Below are 18238 nucleotides of genomic sequence, written 5' to 3' on the forward strand. Positions count from 1 at the left end.
CTTCTAATATAATAGGTGAGTCCATCAAGATTGTTAAAATATTTTTTGGAAAAAAATATTAACAAAAAAAATGGTGGAATTTTATTTTTTTTTAAATTCGGATTGGATTATCGGATCAGATATCCGATAACATAGCAAATCGGATATGATTTTAACAATCAAATATCCGTTGGATTATTTAATCAGATCGGATAGGATAATTTTTATTAACGGATCGGATCGAATTTGGACAGATGCGCTCCATATCCGATCTATTTACAGCCCTAGATACAGGGCAACTCTTCACAGGGGCCTCACAGGCTCCTCACTATAGCAGCAGGCCCCACCTAAAAAAAGGCGTTAGGCCCCCATGTGTGTAGCCTGGCAAACAGGCCTATGTAAGTGCAGCATCATTCTTTACTATTCAATAATGCTACCCAGCCATTCCGCATGACACTCGACTTGACCACATGAGGTGAAAAATCTGTTGAAAAAAAATAAATAAATAAAGAAAGAACTGGGCCAAGTCTCCCCGTTTTGAAATTCAAATTTTAAAATTGTTTGATACCCAGCCCAAAATGCTTACCCGATTCACTCCAAATCAATACCCTTTTCATTTCACAAACGGGGAGTCACTGCCCTAATCTGATTTCCTCAACTTTGCAGCACTGATTGATGCCGCTCTAGCTCCTCGATAGAGACACTGTCGAAGACCATGGAATCCATGTTGCCGATATGCTCGCTCTTCCATTTCTAAGACATTCGATCGCTTGTTGTTGACTTGTAGCTGTTACCGCCCATCTTCTCCGACCAAATCTGGAGAAAACTCAAGTATATATGTATATATATTAAGTGAGAATCAAGTACATGAAGTCACAAAGATCTATTGGGTTGGTTCACAATTGTACACCTATAAATGGGAAAACTTCGCCTTGTTGGACATTATTTATGAAAGTGGGTTCGAGCTTTCATGTGCTTGATACTTGTGTGTGAGTATGCAACGACAAGCTTTACCTTAAAGTGTGTGTGTACATATTTGGTCGTTATTTATTTTAACAACACTCTTTCGTTGAATTTTTTTATTTTTGTGTGAATTTGGTCTCAAGATTTAAGCTGGTTTTAACACAAGTTTTCTTGTAGTGAATGGTTCTTCCAAGTATAATTCTTGCATAGTTACTAAGACTCAAAAGGTCGTATGCCGTCATGTTCACCAATGTAGCAAAGCGTTGACACATTTTGTCGTACCTCAATTGTTCGGGAGTACTAACCATACCATCATAATGCACTACTACCCTCATGTGGGCTCTACTAACATCTCGCTGCCATCTCCGTATTATATACCTTTCTGGAACTGATTTGACATCATTATGGACTAGTACTGCGACCGTATGTCTGCAAATAATTCCTCGAAACTCAAAATTGTGACAACTGCAAGTGATTTCACATTCGTCTCCTTGAAATGAGACGAAAAAAGTTTTTTTCTTCGAATGCTCGTCATGTAGTACATCCTCTCATATCTCATAAGTCGTCCCCTATAGTCCCTCTGAAACAGATATGAGGTCGCAATAAACTTTACCTGTTAACTCCTCTTGAACTTCCTTGAATTTTAAAATTGTGTAAACTACTTAGAATTGTTTCTCCGTTTCATATCTTGTTGCACACGGCACCATTTGTGAGAAGGACTTGAAGTCCGCTAAATTCTTTCTCAATCTTACTTTTCAATGCACGTTTGTATTGTTCAACAAGTTGCTTCAATGTCGTCTTCGAATGTATATAACCATAAAAAAAATGCATTCATACTCTTATTGCGTTGAGTTGTTGACATCCCTGCCCAAAATGTGGTTTTCAAAAAGCAAGGTACCCAACGTCCCCTGTTCTCATACAAACCCGCCAGCCATTCATTATCATACAAGTTAAACGTTTCGATCATCACTTTCCAGCCATTTTCGAATTCTTCCGCAGATTGACAATCATAGACCAAACCGTGTATATTACTAAATATGGAACCCTTATCTACATGGTATCCAAACTTCCCAGGCAATTTTTAAGTGTGTACCATAAGCACCATCTATGTTTTGTATTGGAAAAACACAATCTGTATTACATTTTGCATAACTCTATCTTGGTCTGTAATTATCCCATGTGGAGCTTGTCGATGCATACATTACAACCATGTCCGAAATAGCCATACAAATGTCTCTGTATCCTCATTCGACACCAGACCACATCCAAGGAGTGTCAACTATCCATGGTGGTTCACTCCAACAAAAGGGGTACGTAGTGTCGAACGTAACACTGTCATCGAACTCCTTATATGCTTGCCTACTCCTATTATCTGCCTAGAAAACATTCTTTAGACGTAAATCGACATCCAAATTCATACTAAAGTAAAAGCCCGAGCATCGTGCTTTCATTTTAGAGAAATATGATTGTATTGCTGCTGCATCCCCCTCTCCAAGTCGTAATCACCTCATTTTTTCAACATAGTTTCAACAATTCCGTTCGATGCAAGTCATATTTTCATATCCACCTGCTTCAACAACTGTAGAGTTGTAACTCTTGTGCAGCGGAATTCCTACCATGTCATTTACTTCAAGTCGTCGTTTCACATGTGCACTCAACTCTCGGTTGCATCGATATAGTCTAGATTTCGAAGGGCTTGTCTTGTGATTGTGATCCAGGTGTACTGTGTTAATTTTCCATACTCCATAAATATATGAACATCCAGTGATCCTGACTTTACATCCACTCTGAATGGTTGCTTGCGGCTTTAAAGAATCGCTTGTATTTATGATTCTCTTCCCTTCACGACTACAAACAAATGTCACATTTCTCAATACTCCATCATCATTCTTTCTCGAATTATTTTTTTTCTAATTGGGAAACAAATTTTGTATGCATATCTCTTGTAAAACTCAAAAATTTCATTTGCATCCTTAAATTTCATATAGATCTCAGGCGTAATCGCACCATCTCCAACTAACATATCATCACCCCAATATGCTCGTATTATCCACAACATTTTCATCATCAGATTCCACCGATATAATGTCATCTTCATATTCTAAAATTTCTTTCCCTACAACAAACAAATCAATTACAATGTCGAATAATGTACAACAATACAACAATTTTCCCAACGATAATTCAAAATTAAAAGTACCCAATAATCGGGAATCTATTTATCAAACGGGTAAGAAATGAGATTAAAAAAAAAAAAAAAAAAAAAACCACATGAGCTAATCACACAACCAATTCCCTAAGTATTACACCAGAGTCATGAAGTCATACTATTGCAAAATAGTAGAAATGGTTGAGTAGCATTATTGTTTACTATTTTACCAGGGTCACATCAGGCGTAATAATGAAAAGCCCCCTGTGGCCCGCAGAGCACATCTTCAAGTGATAAAAGGGGAGGATGGAGAAATCCAGTTTTCCTTGAAATTACTGCGTCAAGAGTTCGAATCCTGAAATATGGTTTTGGCTCTTGAGTAAGTGCAAGTGTACAAGCAACCTTCCACCCTGTACCTTTGGAGGCATAACCTGCGATTTACCTTTCTCACGTTACTTCATGACAGAGACGGTGGGACCCTTAACGTTGGGGTTTAACCATTTTTGAAAAGCCCCGTGGGATAGGGCTCCAAAATTTGTACCGAGCAAAACGTCTTCTACCTCGTTAGGGTTTTTGCAATTGTAGCTGTCTTCAATCTATACGAAGAATTAACGACAAGGTAAAATTCAAATACGCTTCGTTGTGGGCGAATCTAGTATTCCCCCTTTCTGGTCGCTTGCTTTTGTTTCTCCTACTCGACCCAATTCAATCCCTTCTGCCTTCCTGTTGCATCTTTCTGCATATTATTTTTCAGAATTGGTAGAATTTCTTTGATTTTCTTATTTGTATATAGCGTTGATGTGCGTAGGTGAAAAGAAATTCTTTGCTCAGTGTAGGAATAACTTGTATGTTCATGCATTTATATAACGTCTATTTGGGCGAGTGAAAATTAAATCCTTAAAAGGGCTTTGTTATATTCTCGCAGTTTGGCTAAAGAGAATATGGGTTCCTATGTTGAAATTCATAAACTTATATTCGATTTTACATTCCTAAGAGTAAAAATGATATTTTTAGCTATGACTTCGCTTAGAACAACTAAGCCGTATTGAGAACTGTTGCATTAATAGTTTTCTTCATTATGTTCCTTTCATTGCTAATTCTATATCTGGATCTAAAGCATTTAGATCCTTTACAATCAGTACGGGCCATGTTAACTTTTGGTTAATCCGACGTGGCTTCTTGCTTGTAAGGGACACCTCAACAAAGTTCATATAAAATTTCATATCTCAAGACGTGACAAAAAAATGTTGGCTGTCAGCCTAAGATTGAACTTCTTGTGTTTTTTTGTAGTAATTTATCTAAGGAAAATCTAAAGCACAACAGTTTCTTTGATACTTGCCTAGTGTAGAAATTGATATTCTCGTTTACTAGAATAAGGAAGAAAAAGAATATGCTGTTATGCTACAGTCTAATTTCTACAAAACATTTATGGCTGAATTTTGCAACTGCAGTTATTTCTTGCATTTAATAATTTTTCTGTTTCACTCATTTGTGCTGTGCATATATAGTTGTAGATTAGTGCAGGTATTTAGCCACTTCATATCACAGATTCCTTTCGTATTGTTCGTGGCTTGCTGAACTTTATAGTTGTATGTTGTAAATTTGAACGTCATACCGTTATTTCTGCGCTTAGTCGAATTTGCCACTATTAAGTTCTGCATTGCAGCACGTACAGCTCAATATTACAACATTAGTTGTATGTTATAAATGGTTTACTTCATAAGATGCTGCTGAGAGATGATATTTTGTTTTGATGGCATTATTAATTGCTGTTAAGGGCTTCCTGGTTATATGTATGCAGCTTGAAATTGATTTTGAATGGATTTTGAGGATTTTTTCCTGTTTTTCATTTGTTGTCATAGTAGACGGAGCTGCTTTTGTTGGTTGCCTTTCATTTATCAGCCCATCTCTTAATTTTCACCAGTTTACAAAGAACATGATTGCTTGAATATGTTGCTGCATTTTTTATCTTCTCCATCTTTGATTTTCCTTTACAATTATATATCGGTTGGGTGCTCAGTAAGGTATAATTTGGTTATCTATAGACAAAATGTTAGCTGATTTTTCATTTCTTTCGGTATGCTGATTGATAATTCTCCATATGCTTGTAGTCTCCCATTTAGTAAGAAGAAATGAGTGGGACTGGAGAGAAGGTTTCAGCTACTACAAAAACTCCAGCTGATTTTCTGAAATCTATTCGTGGTCGACCTGTTGTTGTCAAATTGAATTCTGGCGTTGACTACCGAGGTCAATCATTTCTATTCTCACCTTGTTTCCATTGATAATGTTTTACTTTTTCTCAATTTTGGGCTTAAGCATTTTTTATTCTACAGTTTTATAATGTTTCTATCAATTTGCTATATTTTTTCCCTTCCTCTTTTGGTACTGCTATCTATTGGGTAGTATATGTCATTGTTGCACCTTTGCTCCACTATGAGGCTGGGGAAGCAGCTCATGTAAATCAACTATTTGTGCATGAAAAGTTTCTTGTATCTATTTCATTTTTTTACTTCCCCTACTGCCCTTCATTTGATTGAAAAATTAATTTCTGGTTTTCAGTATATGATCTAAGGATGAGTCACAAAACTGTATGTCTTGTGGAGCATTTTCAATCTTTTGAGAGACCCTAGTCGTGCTGTTAATATTTTTCACCCCTCCGGCAAAATGATAAAGGATGATGTGGATAAGAATGGAACCATTTACAGTTTCAATTTTTTTGGGATAATATGGAAACAGTATATTTTCTCCCTTTTCATTCCCTAAGTTTCATTGAAGCTGTCTTCATACAATATGATCTATGTGGATGAACATCTGACAATCTTTTGTAGGTATCCTTGCCTGTCTGGATGGATATATGAACATAGCAATGGAGCAAACTGAAGAATATGTCAATGGGCAATTGAAAAATAAATATGGGGATGCATTTATTCGCGGGAATAATGGTAACTACGTATTAGAGTATTGTTGTTTTTTGGAGTCGATACACATTTTTCACAAACTGATTGATAGCTATTTTGAATCTCTATGCAGTGCTTTATATCAGCACAACAAAGAGGACATTAGGTGAAGGGGCTTAGTATCACAGATGTTCTGAGGACACGAATCTATCATAATTATGTTTTTCATATCAAAATTTCTGTCGATTGAGCTGTTGTGTAATACAGATTTAAAAGGGTTAGACCTCGATATTCTTTTGAATACATGTATCCTAGTCTTGTTTGTAGCTTTTAAATTATTGATGTAAAAGTATGTAGGCCGGAATTTGATAGGCGCTTGGCATTTGAATTGCAGATGGTTACTTGTACACAAACCCAACCCAAGCCTGAATGAACATCTTAAAACTTTCCTCGCGTGATGGCTGCAGCATTTTTAATCCTAGTGTCTCAACCCAAATGTAGTATAGAATACCTTGACAATAATACCTCTAATCTTGACCTTAGAAGTGTATTCGTTTCCTACCAGTCGTATTCGCAGTTCTAGAAACAGTCATTTCGAATCTGAACCTGAGCGGTAACGTATATGAACTTCTGCATTGCAAAAATCCATTGGTGATTGCTCATTCATCTTTCTATATGAACTACATTTAAGTAAACAATATAACTCATACATCCATAATTCAACACTGTCAGTGTTACGTTATTTATTCTCTACATCCACTTCTATATACACTTCCCTTTATTCTATTTGCGTTCCAGTTTTTAGATTCGATCAAGGCCGCTAAAATATAGGCCATACTCCATTCTAGTCATAAAAAACTTGATTGGCGGGATGAGAATGGTCCAAGAGCATTCTTTGTTGCTATCACTTTGCTTACCAAAAGTTTCCACCTTGCCTCGTCTTTCTTGTTTTGTCGCTGCATTTTCTCCTTGAAATGTCTGCAATTGAAATACACGAAACAGAAGAATAACTACACACTTCTCAAATCGAATGACTTTATACTTCATAAACAACAATGCAAATAAACATACCTACAAAGAGGAACCTTGCAATAATCGGGCTCATTGCACGTGCGTGAATGCAATTCGAGAAGCTGCCACATGCGCTTGCAGTGTATACATCCACCAGGAACTTTAGTCTTACAACCCGAGAAATGGCGGATTAGAGTCTCAAGTCCCTTGCAAGCTTGAAAATTGCAGATGACCTCATTTCCTTTCAGCACTTTGTCACGTGGCCCGATAGTCCTGCATCCATCTCTGCAAATGTGGAGCAGAGCCTCCATTGCCTCGTGCAGTTGCAGATACACCTTTCTCTCTTCAATCTTCTTCAATCTCTCTTGTTTTCTCTAAGACACAAAGTTAAAACTAATATAGGTTATTGACTGACAAACTATGGCGTGAAATCATAAACTTACTGTGCTACTCGGGAAAAATGTGGATACTGAAACTCCCTTTATAGTACAAAATTTGATAATTTAAAGAAAGTTGATACAACTTCAAACGACAAACAGTAGGATCAATAATTCATCGTACGAGAACGTCAGATGGGACATTGAGAATCCATTTGACATAACCCATCAAAACAAATTTCATAAAACTTACAAGTGACAATGAGTGTGTGTAAAAAAGATACTGTTACAGTGATATTAAGTAATGCAGATCCCTATAAATTGCACTGCTCGAAGTATTAGTAATATATACATGAAATTACACTTCAATCATGAGATTGAAACACGAAAGTTTCAACGGAATAAGTCAATAAGACCAATTACTTACTGTATCCGCTTCAACCACCGATTCTAAGAGTTCTTGTTCAAGAGCCGGATTAGCACGCTTCATTACTTTCCATCCTTCCGTCGACGATATGGATTTGAAGTCCCTTATTATCAAACGCAGGCAAACCAAAACAAGCCGTGGTGCATCACAATTCCTAGCTAATTGTAGCATATCTATAACATTTTCTTTGTTAAGCCAACCCTGTTCCAGGTGGTGTATACAAACTCTTTTAAGAGATGGTACCATGTACGTATGTGACAAAACCAGTAAATGGAGAACATATTTCTTCATCTCGTATTCTTCATAGCTGCATCAATATACAAAAGTGAGAAACTACATGAGATAAACTCACAAGAAAATGGGAAGACGAAAAGAAAGTGTTCCAGCATACCAAGATGAATAGAGGTAACGGACAAACGTGCAAAGACCATCATAAGGTACCCCAGGAATCTTTAAATATCTGATACCATTCTTAACTTTCAGTTTCTGCAGGAGGTTCCCAAGTATAGGCGATGCAATGCCCTACACAAAAACGAAGAAAAAAGCTAAGAAAAATGAACAAGATTTAAGGTAAACATTTTCAAATCAATTACTAACCAGAATGACATGATGAGCTGCAATAATCAACCCATCCTCTGTAATAATATGTACATCTGCTCCATATCCCTGTTTGAAGAGCTTGTCCCATGCATCTTTTGTTTCCTTTGGAACACAAGAAGAATCTGCTAGTCCTTTATGCTTTATCATTTTTGTACAAACTTTACTTGGGGGCGGAGGAGGTTTAGGAATATCATGATTATAAGCTGTCGAAGAATTTGGAATCTCAACAAAATCCAAAGTCTCTGCCAAATTTCCTTCCCCTATGTGTATGTTGAAAGATCGATCAAAAGACTCCATAAGAGATGATGACCAGGGAGTATCAAGATCCATATAAGCCATAACACCTATTTTATATATGTAATGAGTGACACGTCCAGCAAGAGCCTGTGTAAAATTAAGAATACAAGCTCAATAACCTATAATCACTCTAATGTTGATATAAATAGAAAAAGCTACAAAATCAAACCAAATGCTTAAATTTCCAATTGGAATCTAGGAAGCTGCTTTAGAAAGAATCATTTCTAAAATGCCTAACTAGAGTCGTGCACTGCACTCTGAAGTCCCCTAATAACAGAATGCTGTCACGAGACAGCATTTTTCCTTTGTTCTTCACCCCCAACCCACCGATAAAAGGGTGAATAGAAAAGTACCAAACATAGCTAAAATCAACTTATTAAAATAACAGTTGACGTGTATGTCTCATTGCTAAAAATCAAAGTTCGTAAAGAAAAAAAGGAAGTGTCTCTTGCATATATATTTAACATTCAAGAATATATCGGAATATAAAACGAATAAATTTTGTATGTATGTGTATATCTTTTTGCTAAAATTCTAAATTCTCGAAGAAAAATGGTAGTACCTCTCACATATATATTTAAAATTCAAGAATATATCCCTTGTCATATAATACCAATGCTTTTTATTACGAATCAACTCCATTGACTCTGTTTTTGATGATGTATAATAAATAATTGAAAAAAATCCATTTCCATCAAACTACTCCACTCCAAGTACTTTACAAAAGTGCGAAAGCAAAACAAGAACATGAAAAATAATCAAACTAAGAGGAAATCTCAACTGGGATCCCATACAAATGGTCAACTCGTTTGCAGACTACCATGAAAATGATCTAATTATCGTAAATTCAATTGTGACTAATTACAAGCACTTTGGATTTGCTTTACTCAAATACAAGACAAGCAATTCACCACTCAAAACGAATAATCAGTTAAATCATAGATACAAAAAATTTGCACAAAATGGACTAAAATGGATGTCCCAATCATGCCGTATGATAAAAATTCAGCCAAAAATCAAGATTTAGGCGATTTATTCCAATGAATTACACAGAATATGGTTATACCCTTCACTGTCACTGATAATAACGGAAAGAAAAAATGGTAAGAAAAATCAACCATTAATACAAGAACAACACTTTTTCAAGCTTATACACACACAGATATCCAGATTATTGAACTGCAACCCCAAAAATGAAAACAGAAAACACTCGATACACTTCGAGATTCTGCAACAAAAAAAATAAAATAAAGGAACCCAATTTGAATCTCACCCGAACAACAGAGAATATCGGATTATTGGACTGTGATTCTATGTAGACATTCTTGAAAGAAAAGGAAAAAGAAAAAGAAAATTCTAGAGAGGGAGACACAGAGGTGTTCTGATTAGTGTGAAGGCGGTGAACCAGTGGGTGTGAAATGGTTTTCTCTTGTATTTTTGTTCGTCTTTCAGAGGATGACGTGTGGGATTTGCATGTTCAATATTCAATGCCCATATTTATTAGTTTTCTCCAAAATAATTATGACAACACAATCATCAGCTGTTGCATTTAATGTTATCAGAATTGATGATCCTCAATACGAGTTTTGTTGGAACTATGTCCTACTTAGGCGTTCGAGCCCTTGGTCTAAAATAACAATATAATTTGAAATAGTAGATTGATAGAGAATATATTTTAAATTTTTTTAATTTACGTGTAATATTATTTTAATAAAAATATGTGGTATAAAAGAATAGGGAAAAATATATTTTGAAAAAAAAATGAAAATCAAACAGGATAATTAATCAAAATATATTTCAATTTTATTAGATAATTAAAGGACCCAATAATTAAAATGTCTTGTTCAATATTTTAATCAATATTAAGATAATTCACGCGAACATGGTTATTTAGGTTGGCGACCTCCATTACACTTTAAAGGGTCGTGGCCTGAATTTGGTTCAAGTGAGTCAAGATTTGCTGTTCTATTTTGTTGTTCATTCTATTGTTCACTTAATTAATTCTTGATATTTCATCAATAATTAATATATTATTTCAGATTTATTTTCATTAACTTCACTATTAATATACTAAATTAGTGATATGTCAAGAATTAATTGAATGTACTGCAAAATTTAATAGCAGATCTCTGACTCAACTCAAGCAGCATACGTTGAGGTAGCTGATTGAGAACGACGGGGGGAGGGATTTTGGACATGCTACAGAATGGAACTCATTGGCCGGTAAAGTAAAGCAAATTCTAACCAATAAGGAATTGAGAGGTGGAGAGTGAGATAGACAGCTCTTGTTTTGCTTGTGAGAGCGGGCGGTCATTATTAAGTGGGAGAAAAAGCAAACCAATTTGTTAAAAGATACCAATATTTTTAAGGCATGTTTGGTAGAATGGAAAATCGAGCAAATGAGAGATTAATGGATGAAAATTGTCAAGAAAACGTAAATTCTCCCATTATCATTCAATACTTTAAATGTAGAACTAAACCGTAACTGAATCTCTCTCTTCGAGATAGAGTTTGTGCCCATCATCGGTTATTAAAATTTTGCTCATGTTAGGTATAGATTAAAATCAGATTTTTAGTATATTTTGATAAAAGTAAATGTAATGTGTAAATGAAAAATTGTGAATCTCATAAAATATTAACTTTGATTTGAGATTTTTCTTCACTTGTAATCCACGAAACCTTGTTTTCACCCTTTGAATTGTTTATTTAAATAGCAGAATTGTTATAGGATTGAGTCCAAACATGCCATAACTTTGGTTCAAATCAGTCGTGCATATGTGTTAGGCCCCACTGTGACAAGTTGTTTTACCATGGATTTCTCGTGTGGCTCACAAGTTTCTGTTTGAATTTACATTATTAAAGGGAAAATACTTATTTATTTTTAAGTAAGACAAAAACTTTTGAGACGGCCGGTCCGTCCGGGGCGGCCCTAAATGGTTCTTAAATTATTTTTTTACGATTTAAAGATAAAAATAAAAGAGAAATATGGAAACTTTCAAAAAATTATGAAAATGAACTTTACACTGCTGCCTGAATTAATTAAAAAGATTTCTCTAGGGTCGTCTACTACTAACGGGACGTGTCCAAATCAAGGAAGACTAAAAATAGGAGCGACGACAATTTTTTTCCTCCCACGGGGATGGAATTATAGTCATTGTTATGAATTTCTCAAATCCGTCTTGACAAGGGTGAAGCCAGAAAATTCTTATAGTGTGGGCATAATTTAACCCACGTCAAATATTGAGTTTTGATCATGAATTTAATAATGATAAAGTTATCAAACAATTGCGATAATACTAAAAATGATATAATTTATAATTAAACGTATTCCTTGCAAGTTTTCATACTTTGATATCGTTGTACAATAATGTTATTATCAAGTAAATGAAAGCAAAAACAAGTAACTAAAAGCAAAAGCAAGTGAAGTCCAAATCAACATATGCCTAAAATCAAGCAAAATCATGGGTCATTGCTAATATTAAAAAAAATAAAAAATTTATTGGGTTTGGGCCTAAAAATTCAGTACGGGCATATGTCCGCACTGGACACAACAAGGCTTCACCCCTGCGTCTTGACTCTTTTTACTTTAATTATATATATGTATATATTTTTCAATTTTAATCATAGTTAAAAATTTAAAAATATTTTCACATAAATAAATACTTAATTAAAAGGGATGGTAAATGGAAAACTTTTAATCATGCTCCCATCTATTTGTCATTTCTAACTAAAAATGAATGTTGATACTACAATATTGGTAAGGATTGGGATGGTGGTGGTGTTCGAAACCATGAGGCATGAGGGTCTTGTTATAGTCAAAGTTGGCTCAAGTAATTTGGGAGACATAGGCAATAATTCAAAGGATATTTTCAAGAACATTAATAAAAAATTACATGGAGTGTACGATCACTTATAAAAATTTTGTCAGTAATGACTGACGATATGACAATTCGTGATTATGATTAAAATCAATATTTATTGGTAAATCAGAGGAATTATAAACAAGGATCAATTAGTGATTGTCAATACATATAACATATTCATCACCGATTATCAATGATAATTTTGTCAATTTTATTCTTTTAAAAGATATTGATAGATAAGTTAAAATAACCATTTATTCTTTCTCTATAATATTATCGACTTCTACATTATTATTTTTTTCAAAATTTATTATTTTTTTCAAAATAATTTTTTTATTAGAATTTAATTTTTATATTTCATTTAATTTATTTGTTGGCGAAATTTTCTTCAGTAAGTTAAATTTGTTAAACTATTTATATTTCAATATCACTAGCTAAAAAATAATTCATAATCTTTCATTATTTTTTGAATAATATTAACTGCCGGCATAATTTTTCAGAAGAAAGTACAAATTATGTAAACTTTAAAAATTGGGAGCCTTTGACAAATAAAGGGACTTGTACAATCACCTAACTCGCCTAATGCTTGAATCGGCTCTGATTATAGCAAGCTTGTGTGGATTGTTAGAAGAGAGTCTAATTGAATTATATATTTATTTCTTTTTGGGACGTTTTTGGGGCTAGACCAAGTGTACTATAAATACAAGGTTCTTCTGTCAGTTTTATTGAAGTATCATTACTGTCCAATTGTAATTCTCTCCATATTAATAAAATTCGTCGTTCCTCTGCTTAATTCATCTTTTACTTTAATCTTGTTCGTGGTATTTTGCGATTTTGTATTATACTTCAAATTGGTGTCTATTAAATCTCAATTATTGCGTTTCGTTTCCACTGGTCCTAAAAAGTGGTATCAGAGCAGGGTTATTGGTGGATTTGTGGCCCTAAACTGATCGAAAATTGGTCTGAAAATTACCAGAAAATCAGAAAACGAATTTGTCCTTTTTTTCGATTTTCTACCGGATTTGTTTGTGCGTTTTTCGGTGAAACTACTTACCTTTTGGAGAAACGAACACCACTAGTGGATCCAGCAGGCAGAGACGGTCCAGAAAGAGTTACAGTTCGCCGGCTTGTGACCGGCCGGTCGTCGACGGGTGGAACTCCGGCAAGGAGCGTGGCGGCGCGTGAGGGGTTTTCCGGCGACGGTGTCTTTAGGGAATTTTCTCCGGACGATGAGACGGACTTTGTGGTGGTGTCCAATTTCAGTTTTGGGCAAAATTGTGGTTCTGGACTATTTTGTCCATTTGCACGTTCGAAAGTTTTCAGTTTTAGGTGTTGTAGGTTCTTTGTGATTTGGTTGAGATTTTTCAAGGATGAATTCGTTGAAGTATGAAATTCCGCTATTGGATCGCAATACAAGATTTTCGCTGTGGCAAGTAAAGGTGAGAGCTGTGTTGACGCAGATCGATCTTGATGATACTTTGCTAGGTTTTGATAGGATGCCAGCAAACTTGTCTACGGAGGAGAAACAACGAAAGGATCGGAAGGCTTTAGCACAAATCCAACTTCATTTATCCAACAATTTGCTGCAAGATGTTTTTGAAGGAGAAGACAGCAGCTGCTTTGTGGCTCAAGCTGGAGTAGTTGTGCATGACAAAGAGTTTGACGAGCAAACTGACTCTAAAGCAGAGATTGTATTCTCATCGCATGGCGGAAGGAGGGTCACTGCAGGACCACCTTTCTGTGTTCAAGGAGATCGTTGCAGATTTGGAGACGTTGGATGTAAAATATGATGAAGAGGATCTAGCCTTGGTCCTGTTGTGTTTGCTACCCAATTCTTTTTTGTCTTTTCGTGATACTATTCTGTATAGTCGTGACACGTTATCCATTGAGGAGGTATACGACGCCCTGTTCTCAAAGGAGAAGATGAAGCTGTTGGTTGGAGATCCTATATCTAGGAGTGGGGATGCTCTTGTTACGCATGGTGATCGACGGAGGGGTAGATCGAAGGTGAGGTACAACAATGTGTATTGTTATTACTGCAAGAGGAAATGACACATCAATAAAGATTGCGACAAGTTGCAGGGTAAAGATGATTTACATGCAAATCATGCGGGGCAATTAGGTAATTCGAACGAGACTAATATTGCTGAAAATCTTTGTGATGATGGAGATGTGATGTTGGCTGTATCTGACATGGAATCCAAACCTGAGGAGTGGATTCTGGATTCTGCTTGTTCGTATCATATGTGTCCCAATAGGGCCTTGTTTCAAACATATGAGACAATGAAGTAAGATGGAGTTATCATGGGAAACAACAAATCTTGCAGGTTGCAGGAATCGGTAACGTAAGATTGAGGTTACGGGATGGAACAGTGAGGACACTTGATCAGGTTCGCCATGTTCCAGACTTGACAAAGAATCTCATATCACTAAGTACCTTGAATGAAAAAAGGTTCAAATTTTCTGGTGGAGGTAGAGTCTTGAAAGTTCGAAGGGGTGTCCGGGTTGTACTGGAGGAACGGAGGAAATCCCAGTTGTACATCTTGCAGGGGAGAGCAGAACGAGTTCAGAGACATTTGGATAAGTTCAGTACCGTGGTGGACATTCAATTTGACATAGTACCTCTCATGTTTGGCTATGGGTCAGTTAAGAACTTTGTTCAAGGGAGTGTTGGTGATTCCAGTTTGACACCAATTTTAGCGGGTACACTGTGTTCTTGTAATGTCAATGGACTCATGGAGCGTAGGTACAGTTTTGGAGATGTATGTAATGCTTTAGAAATCATTGAAGGTGACAATATTGGCAAGGGACCTTCTGATCCAGCATGTGGTATGGTTTCTGCTATAGGGTGTGCTTCGACCTTGTTTGGTTAACAAAAATTCCTTGGTGAAATTTCGGGAACCCGGGTTTTGGGTTCGGGTGTCGCTTGTGGACGTCGTGTAGAGGACGATGGTTTGGTGGTGGAGAGTTCGATTATTGCGTTGATCGGTTCATTTTGTTGCAGATGGATTTGAAATCTAGGAGTTTTGTTCGTTGTAACAGAATTGGAGTGAAGGTGGAGATTGTTAGAAGTGTGACTCAAATAGGAGTCTAATTGAATTATATATTTCTACCTTTTTGGGACTTTTTTAGGGCTAGACCAAGTGTACTATAAATACAAGGCTCCTCTATCAGTTTTATTGAAGCATCATTGTTGTCCAGTTGTAATTCTCTCCATATTAATCAATTTCGTCGTTCCTCTGCTTAATTCATCTTTTACTTTAATCTTGTTCGTGGTATTTTACGATCTTGTATTATACTTCAAATTAGTGTCTATTAAATCTCAATTCTTGCGTTTTGTTTCCACCGGTCCCAACATGGATGTACTCACCCCACCCCACCCCACCACACCATCAAGAATGCTAAGCAATCTTAGAGGGCTTTTTTGTTGCCAAAGCTTCGAGCTAGAGATCTCAACTATATTAATGTATTGATGACAGTAAAAGATTTCACAGGGCATGTTGCTCGCAAATAATGTTGAATTAGTGTTAATATAAGAAATAAAATGAAAATAGGTAATAGAAAACTTATGAACAAGAATATATAGATTTACGAGAAACTTGGATAGAAAAAATTACGGATAGAGGAGGAAAAAACTCACCATATGAAAGATGAGTACAAGAGATAAAGGCTTTGGGTGGTTTCTCCGAATAATATATTGAAACCCTAATATACATCATATATATGTACACGAGCGCGCGGGCGAGTGAGCGCGTCCATACTCTCATAATTTTGGTTTCACCACATATGTCGCACCATGAGCTTTTCAAGTTGAGCCAAATAGAATTCTGGTGACCATACAACAATTAACCTTTCTAGGTTTACAATGATCGGCATGCAACAAATTGTGTAGCTTACATTTTACTAGATATGCTATTTTGGTTTTCACTCAATCAGAATTGATTTAAAAACTTCCATGATGCTACCAAAAATCGTACATGTGTATTTCCTGAGCTTGATGATTCGGATTGAGCACGATCGTAGTCTTCTGGTACTTGAAACAAAGGCAACGAGGTGTGTTCTCGTCGCCCCTCCCATACTTAAGTCAGAAAGGGAATTACAAGCTTGAGACTATAAACTAGAGAATAATGAAAAACGAACCTGAATAATGGTTCAATGTTCTATTTATATAGAGGTAGGTAGTGTACTCCTAGTAGGATTATGCCGGTTGGATTTTTTTATCCAATGGAATCCTATTTGTAAGGAATGTCCTACTCGTAATGAAATTGTCTGACAAGTGGTGTAAGAGTTGATATAGAATTCTTGGGTGTTTAGGTGTTTGTTTGTTAGGCACCTAGGTCTAGAAGGTCTGTCAGTGAAGTATGTCTGGAGAATTATTCTCGAGGACCATGGGGTGATGTTAATATTCGTATGAGTTTCCTCGAGGACCAAAATACTCGAGGTCTCGGAAGATCCCGAGGACATATGGCAAAAAGGTGAGTGGAGCACATATGGAGTCCTCGGGTATACCAATATTGGTATCATCATTCCCCAATTTCATTTTCGAGTATGTTATGTTAAGATACTAATAAGAATTACTTTTGGAGCCTTTATAAGGGGGGAAAAAACTAAAGAGTTGATAAATCATTCTTAAAACAGGATTCCTTGAAAGTTTCGTCCTTAAGTATATATTTTTCGAATATGAAATCACAAGACATTATCAAATATATTATATTACATGAAAGCGTACCGATATTTTTAAAATTACCAACATATCGTTTTTACCTTGTCTACCTCATTCTATATATATATATATATGTTATGTTAAACACTATTTAAAGTACTATTTTGCCGACTAATAATCAAGACAAAGATGTTATTCGGTTGATCCAACATAGTTTGTCTTGTCACTAAATTTTTAATAATTATTTACATCAACTCTTGTTAACAAATAGAAAATATTAAGGCCAAGGGTAGACCTTAGGGGGTCATAAACAAAATTTATAGGCTACCTTCTAATCAAAAAAAGCTAAACCTTTTTTTTTTATTACAAAATCTAGAGGTCACTTGACCCTGCAAACCCCTCCGATCTGCCCCTGATTAAGGCAATACGCTACTAGTGACGTCAACTTTAACATATGTCTTCTCGATTATTAGAAGAGTTGATGTACCAACGTGTGAAAATTTAGTGAAGAAACAACCAAATCGAACAGCTCACTTCGTGCATTCCTCACCCATTGTGCGTTGCCGTTCGGTATCCACCCATTCTATCAAGACATTATCCTAATTTCCAAAACTTCAGGCCAACCGCCAACCTTCTTATATATGCTCTCCTTTCTTTTGCATTGTAAATTATCATACATTTGTATGTGTATCAGAAGAAGGAGACTATTAACACAAAAAAAATGGCATCAGGAAGTGGAACTCATATTCTAGCACTTCCTTTTCCTCTGCAAGGTCACATTAATCCTATGCTACAATTATGCAAAACCTTAATCACCAAAGGCATTCGTGTTACACTAGTCACAACTGTTTTCATCAGTTCATCACTACAAATCCAAGCCTCCACCACCAGCAATCTCATTAATATCGAGACAATTCCCGATGCCGCCGCCACCACCAGTGAAGGCGACGTCTATCAGGTCTTTATCAACAACTTTAAAGAGACAATCACTCAGGGATTGCCTCGACTCATC

At 35.9% G+C, this 18238-nt stretch overlaps 3 protein-coding genes across 4 annotated transcripts in view; 2 read left to right on the plus strand and 1 right to left on the minus strand.

Annotated features, from left to right (window-relative positions):
- The first annotated feature begins 3600 nt into the window (after positions 1-3600).
- Positions 3601-6441, plus strand: LOC111403466 (sm-like protein LSM36B). Of its 2 annotated transcripts, none has more exons than XM_023031978.1 (4): positions 3601-3710; positions 5203-5338; positions 5920-6033; positions 6122-6441. In XM_023031978.1, exons 2-4 carry the CDS (start codon positions 5224-5226, stop codon positions 6166-6168), a joined length of 276 nt encoding a protein of 91 aa, XP_022887746.1. In that variant the 5' UTR covers positions 3601-3710; positions 5203-5223; the 3' UTR covers positions 6169-6441. The 2 variants fall into 2 exon arrangements, with proteins under 2 accessions (XP_022887746.1, XP_022887747.1); XM_023031979.1 differs by lacking the exon at positions 3601-3710 and adding an exon at positions 3717-3850.
- Positions 6442-6654: 213 nt separating this feature from the next.
- Positions 6655-10189, minus strand: LOC111403465 (BTB/POZ and TAZ domain-containing protein 3-like). Its single transcript, XM_023031977.1, has 6 exons — positions 9974-10189; positions 8401-8787; positions 8195-8325; positions 7804-8110; positions 7060-7373; positions 6655-6966 (listed from the first exon to the last, which is right to left on the minus strand). Exons 2-6 carry the CDS (start codon positions 8740-8742, stop codon positions 6837-6839), a joined length of 1224 nt encoding a protein of 407 aa, XP_022887745.1. The 5' UTR covers positions 8743-8787; positions 9974-10189; the 3' UTR covers positions 6655-6836.
- Positions 10190-17853: 7664 nt separating this feature from the next.
- The window catches only part of LOC111404487 (UDP-glycosyltransferase 74E2-like), a 1862-nt gene continuing 1477 nt past the window's right edge, over positions 17854-18238 (plus strand). The window contains exon 1 of the mRNA XM_023033285.1: positions 17854-18225. Coding sequence (XP_022889053.1) covers positions 17948-18225 — 278 coding nt within the window. The 5' untranslated portion in view covers positions 17854-17947. The remainder of the gene's footprint in view (positions 18226-18238) is intronic.

The sequence above is a fragment of the Olea europaea genome, chromosome 11 (assembly GCF_002742605.1).
Source record: "Olea europaea var. sylvestris chromosome 11, O_europaea_v1, whole genome shotgun sequence".
NCBI classification, from domain to species: Eukaryota; Viridiplantae; Streptophyta; class Magnoliopsida; order Lamiales; family Oleaceae; genus Olea; species Olea europaea.

Coding starts and splice junctions, on each gene's coding strand:
- LOC111403466 (XM_023031978.1), top strand. CDS start 5,224: ATGAGTGGGACTGGAGAGAAGGTTTCAGCTACTACAAAAACTCCAGCT. Junction 5,339..5,919: donor TTCTGGCGTTGACTACCGAG/GTCAATCATTTC, acceptor AATCTTTTGTAG/GTATCCTTGCCTGTCTGGAT. Junction 6,034..6,121: donor ATTTATTCGCGGGAATAATG/GTAACTACGTAT, acceptor ATCTCTATGCAG/TGCTTTATATCAGCACAACA.
- LOC111403465 (XM_023031977.1), bottom strand. CDS start 8,742: ATGGCTTATATGGATCTTGATACTCCCTGGTCATCATCTCTTATGGAG. Junction 8,111..8,194: donor CGTTACCTCTATTCATCTTG/GTATGCTGGAAC, acceptor ATATTGATGCAG/CTATGAAGAATACGAGATGA. Junction 7,374..7,803: donor CGGTGGTTGAAGCGGATACA/GTAAGTAATTGG, acceptor TTTGTGTCTTAG/AGAAAACAAGAGAGATTGAA.